The sequence below is a fragment of the Manacus candei genome, unplaced genomic scaffold (genome assembly GCF_025592945.1).
Source record: "Manacus candei isolate 608988 ecotype Guabito, Panama unplaced genomic scaffold, ASM2559294v1 h1tg000076l, whole genome shotgun sequence".
In the NCBI taxonomy this organism is placed as follows: Eukaryota; Metazoa; Chordata; class Aves; order Passeriformes; family Pipridae; genus Manacus; species Manacus candei.
In genome coordinates, this window is record NW_026138124.1 from 3,495,326 (window position 1) to 3,501,207 (window position 5,882).

The 5,882-nt window shown below is 63.1% G+C and overlaps 1 protein-coding gene across 1 annotated transcript; it reads left to right on the forward strand.

The window, feature by feature from the left end:
* Positions 1–3,156: 3,156 nt before the first annotated feature.
* FZD9 (frizzled class receptor 9) lies at positions 3,157–5,630 on the forward strand. Its single transcript, XM_051809356.1, has one exon. It carries the CDS (start codon positions 3,503–3,505, stop codon positions 5,255–5,257), a length of 1,755 nt encoding a protein of 584 aa, XP_051665316.1. The 5' UTR covers positions 3,157–3,502; the 3' UTR covers positions 5,258–5,630.
* Positions 5,631–5,882: the final 252 nt, after the last annotated feature.

Here is a 5,882-nt window from a genome sequence, read left to right on the forward strand (position 1 = left end):
CCCCTGCCCTGTCCCGTTCCCCCCCCGCTGTCCCCGCGCACCCCGGGGGTGAGGGCAGGGGGGGCAGGTCGCTCTCCATCGAGCTCAGGCAGTGGAGCAATGTAAGGGCAAGGCTTGGGGTGTTGGTGGCACCCCCTCCGTGCTCCCCTGTCCACCACTGGAGTGGGATAAAGCTCCGGGAAGGATCCTTTGCTGTCCCCACTGCAGATCCTTGAGGCTCAGGCAGGGCTTGGGCACCTCACGGAGCACCTGAGGAGGGTGTGGGGTGAGGGAGGAGCACCCCAAGGTGTGGGGCAGAGGTGAGGGGCGGCCGCTCCTCGACAAGGAGCCCCTTGACTCCGAAAATCCTCGTGTTGCTCTTGGCCAGGCTGCAGTAACAGGAGCCAAGAGCAACAGTTTTACATATTAAAGCAAAATTAAATTAAAAGACATTTGTTTGTGCACACCCCCCCCTCCATTAACCCTTCACAGTCCAAGCTGGGAGGCAGGAGGGCACTCATTGGGGTTGAGCCAGGAAGGTGGGGCTGGGACCCCGGGGTCTCATCCAGCCCCTGCCTGGGACCCTCGTGGGGCAACCAGGGCTGGGTCAGAGATGTTTTGGGTCTTCCAGGTGATGCTTCCCAGCTTTTCTTGGCAAATAGTTCCCTAAAGGGAAGCCTCAGTGTCTGGAGCTGGGCTTTGGGGTGCCCTGGAGTGGTGGCAGTGACACCCTTGGGTCCCTCACCCTACTCAGGACACACACCCTGGGGCTGGGGGTGGGTGGGATGAGAGTCCTCGGGAAAGGTCCCATCCCCATCTCTTTGCTGCCAGCTCAGCCATGGGTGACAATCTGTCCCCAGAGCTGCACCACAGCACAAAATATCCCAAACCAGCCGTTTCTTAGTGCATTTCTTAACCCACCTGTGAGGTCCCTGAAGCTGCCCCGTGTCACCGGGTACACGAGACAATGATTTCTGGGACCCCAGAGCTGGTGGCCAAGATGACAAAGCCCACCCAGCACCCCAAATATCCCCCAATAACCCTTTTCCCAGGGCCCTGGAGCCGGGTGTTCAGACGGCCTGTGCTAGAGGGAAATTCCAGGGCGACTCCTTATCTCCCCCTCCATTACGTTGCCGATAAGCAGCTCCAATGGAATTTCCCTATAGCTCCAGACCGGGATGTTTGGATCCTGTACGACGGGTGTCAGCGATTAGGGGCCGTGCTGACAGGTTGTTATGTTGTTACTAAAGAAATCGCAGGGCTGTGGGAATGCCTGGGAATGGCGGGATGCCCGGACCCCCAGGCGCCAGCCAGGCACTGGGTGCCGGGTGTCCTGCAGGACACCCCGGGAACGCTGCTGGAACCGGCCCTGGAGTGGAGGAGCTGCTCCCAAATGGGTTCTGGGAATGTCACAGAGTAAGCAGGGACCGCCTGGGATCAGCGGCTCCCAGGAGTGGGAGGCTGCTGGTGGCCCCTTGTGACAGTGGCTGGGCAGCACAGCCTGTCCCCAGGGGCGCTGCCACCCCCAGAGTGTTTTTTTACACCTCCACCTCCCCATGCCTTGGCATTGGATGTGTCGCCCGGTGAGAGGGACAGCAGATTTTCGGAGCTGGCAGCCCCAGCTCGGCCGCACTGATTTGTGTCACCGCCCAGGAAGAGCCCTGGCCTTGCAGTGGCATTGCTGCCCACTGCCCTGTGCCCGCCCTGGGTGACACCCAGGGACAAGGCTCTCTCGGTCTGTGCTGTGGGGGCTGGGGCTGACCCACCTCCCGTGGACCCCCATCCCAGCATGTCCCCAGCCCCGGGGGCACCGGGGCACAGGCACCGCTCCGTGTGCCACGTGCTGTGAGTTCCCCCGTTCTCAGCGGCAGGACTGAAGGGGTGGTTTCTGTCCCCGGGCTCAGTGGTGTCACCCTGTGGGCACGGGGTCCCCTCCCCCGGGGACGGCCAGCCCTGGGGTGTGACCCCATGGTCACCTGTGCCAAGGTGTGCTCAGCTGCTCACCCACACCCTGCAGGTACGGGGGGGGGTCCCTGGGGCAGCACCTGGCAGGTCTGGGCACCGGTGAGGCCACGTGTGTTCCTGTGTGTGTGTGAGAGCACATGTGCCAGGGCACACAGCTCACCCTGAGGGTGTGCGGGGCCACAGGGACTGTGTGCCCTGGCTCTGTGTGTGTGTGTACACACAGAGCTGTATGTGCTGGTCTGTGCCTGTGTGTGTGCACGTGTGCATTGGTGTGTATGCACATGTGTGTACACATGGGCATGTTAGTGTGCACATGTGTGTATGTATGTGTGTGTGTGTACGTGTTACTCCTGCTCACATGTGTGTTAGTCTGTGCCTGTGTGTGTGCATGTGCACACTTATATGTGTGTGTGTGTGTGTGTGTTAGTGTGGTACCTGTGTTACTGTCTGTGTGCATATGGACACGTGCATATCAGTGTGTGTGTGTGCAGCTGTACACACGAACATGTCGGTGTGCATGTGCACCTCAGTGTGTTCATGTGTGTATTGGTGTGTATGTACGTGTGTGTACACATGGGCATGTGCATGTTAGTGTGTACATGTGTGTATGTGTGTGTGTGCACATGGCACATCGCTGCATGTGTGTGTCAGCATGCACACGTGCACATGTACATATGTGTGTTTGTACACATGTGTGTGTGTGTTACTATGTGCATGTGTGTACACATGTCCACGTGTGAGTACCTGTGTCTCTGTGTGTGCACGTCTGTCTGAGTACGTGTCCCTGTGTGTACATGTGTCCGTGTATGTGCACATGTGTCCGTGTGTGTGTGTACATGTGTCTCTGTGTGTGCACGTGTCCCTGTGAGTATGTGTGTCCCTGTCTGTGTACGTGTGTCCGTGTGAGTACGTGTCCGTGTGTGTGCACGTCCCTGTGTGAGTACATGTGTCCCTGTGTGTGTACATGTGTTCCTGCGTGTGCACACGTGTCCGTGTGTGTGTGTGCGCATGTGTCCGTGTGAGTACATGTGTCCCTGTGAGTACGTGTGTCCCTGTCTGTGTACATGTGTCCGTGTGAGTACGTGTCCGTGTGTGCACACGTGTCCCTGTGAGTACATGTGTCCCTGTGTGTGTACATGTGTCCTGTGTGTGTACAAGTGTTCCTGTGTGTACACATGTGTTCCTGCGTGTGCACACATGTCCGTGTGTGTCCCCGTCCCCACTCCGGGGTCCCGCCGGAGCGCTTTCCCCGCGGGTCCCGCCCCCCGCCCCTCCCCGTCCCGCCCGTCCCCCGGACCCGCCCGGCGGGGCGGGGCGGGGCGGGGGCGCTCGGCGGGCGCTGCCGGTGTCTGCGGGCGCGGGGCGGCGCGGGGCGCTCGGCGGGGCCGCCGCCGCATGGCGCGGGCCGGGGCCGGGGCCGGGGCCGGGGCCGGGGCCGGGGGCTGCCCCGGCGCGGCGCCTCCAGCACCGCAGCGATCGGCCCCGTGGCGGCGGGGGCGGCGTGGCCGGGCGATGGCGGAGCTGTAGCAGCCGCGGGGCCGGTGCGGGCGGGCGGGCGATGGCGGCGGCGCGGCTGCGGGTGGCCCTGTGGGTGCTGTGGCATTTCGGGGTGGGGGGTCGCGGCTTGGAGCTGGCGGGGCTGGAGGGCCCGCGGGGGCGCGCGGCGCGGTGCCAACCCGTGGACATCCCGATGTGCCGCGGGATCGGGTACAACCTGACCCGCATGCCCAACCTGCTGGGGCACGAGAGCCAGCGCGAGGCCGCCCTGAAGCTGCACGAGTTCGCCCCGCTGGTGGAGTACGGCTGCCACGTCCACCTGCGCTTCTTCCTCTGCTCCCTCTACGCGCCCATGTGCACCGACCAGGTGAGCGCCAGCATCCCCGCCTGCCGCCCCATGTGCGAGCAGGCCCGCCACAAGTGCGTCCCCATCATGGAGCAGTTCAACTTCGGCTGGCCCGAGTCGCTCGACTGCAGCAGGCTGCCCACCAAGAACGACCCCAACGCCCTGTGCATGGAGGCCCCCGAGAACGCCTCGGCCGCCGAGCCGCACAAGGGGCAGGGGATGCTGCCCGTGGCCCCCCGGCCGTGGCCGCCGGGCACCGCCGCCGAGGGCCGGGGTCCCAACGGGCTGGGGGCCTGCGACAACCCCGAGAAGTTCCAGTACGTGGAGAAGAGCCTCTCGTGCGCGCCCAGGTGCTCCCCCGGGGTGGACGTGTACTGGTCCCGGGAGGACAAGGACTTTGCCTTCATCTGGATGGCCGTCTGGTCCACCCTCTGCTTCGTCTCCACCGCTTTCACCGTCCTCACCTTCCTGCTCGACCCCCACCGCTTCCAGTACCCCGAGAGGCCCATCATCTTCCTCTCCATGTGCTACAACGTCTACTCCGTGGCCTTCATCATCCGCTCCGTGGCAGGGGCTGAGAACATCGCCTGCGACCGGGAGAACGGCGAGCTCTACATCATCCAGGAGGGGCTGGAGAGCACGGGCTGCACCATCGTCTTCCTCATCCTCTACTACTTCGGCATGGCCAGCTCGCTGTGGTGGGTCATCCTCACCCTCACCTGGTTCCTGGCCGCCGGTAAGAAGTGGGGACACGAGGCCATCGAGGCCCACAGCAGCTACTTCCACATGGCCGCCTGGGGCATCCCGGCCATGAAGACCATCGTCATCCTCACCATGCGGAAGGTGGCGGGGGACGAGCTCACGGGGCTGTGCTACGTGGGGAGCATGGACGTCAGCGCCCTGACCGGCTTCGTCCTCATCCCCCTCTCCTGCTACCTGGTCATCGGCACCTCCTTCATCCTCACCGGCTTCGTCGCCCTCTTCCACATCCGCAAGATCATGAAGACGGGCGGCACCAACACGGAGAAGCTGGAGAAGCTGATGGTGAAGATCGGGGTCTTCTCCATCCTCTACACCGTCCCGGCCACCTGCGTCATCGTCTGCTACTTCTACGAGCGGCTGAACGTGGATTACTGGACGCTGCGGGCGCTGGAGCGCGGCTGCCTGCGCCTGCCCGGCCGCCGCGCCGCCAACTGCTCCCTCGAGGCCTCGGTGCCCACCGTGGCCGTGTTCATGCTAAAGATTTTCATGTCGCTGGTGGTGGGCATCACCAGCGGGGTGTGGGTGTGGAGCTCCAAAACGCTGCAGACCTGGCAGAGCCTGTGCAACAGGCGGCTGGGCGTGAGGACGCGGGGCAAGCCCTGCAGCGGGGTCAGCTGCGGCGGGGGGCACTGCCACTACAAGGCCCCCACGGTCATGCTGCACATGACCAAGACGGACCCGTACCTGGACAACCCGACGCACGTCTAGAGAGGGGGGGCTGCCCCCCCCCCCCCCCACCAGCGCCGGGGGAAGCGGCCTCACGGGTAAGGGGCGAGGGCAGGGGCTGCGCGGCGGCGGGGGGGACACGGCTTGGGGGGGTGGGCGAGGCCGCGGGACCCCCCAGCACCACTCACTGACAAGTAGCTGCTTTTTCCTAGAGGTTGTTTTGTTGTTGTTGCTGTTGCCAAATCCAGTGACTCTTCTAACGCTTTCTTTGGGGGGGGCGGCGGGGACGGGGCAGGGAGAGGAATAATCCATCCGTGTTTATTTAATTCTGTAATTTATTTTAGATTTTTTTTTTTTTTTAATCATTAGCTGCGAGGAATGGAAAAAACAATAAACCCTGGATGTGTTATTTGAACCGAGCCTGGTGCTGTTTGCAGGGATTTGAGGGGGTCGAGAGCTGCCCCCCGGGACCCTCTGAGCTCGGCAGGGCTCTCGTGCCAGGCCAAGCCGTGCTGGGCCATGCCGGGGTGCCACTGGCTCTGGCAGGAGTGTGGTACTGGGGGTCCCTCCATCCAGCTCCCCCCGTGGCTTCCCTGGGGCCGGTTCTGCCTCCCGGCGAGGAGGAGGAGGAGGGTTTTCCTGTGCTGTCACACTTAACGAATCATCT

Coding starts and splice junctions, on each gene's coding strand:
- FZD9 (XM_051809356.1), top strand. CDS start 3,503: ATGGCGGCGGCGCGGCTGCGGGTGGCCCTGTGGGTGCTGTGGCATTTC.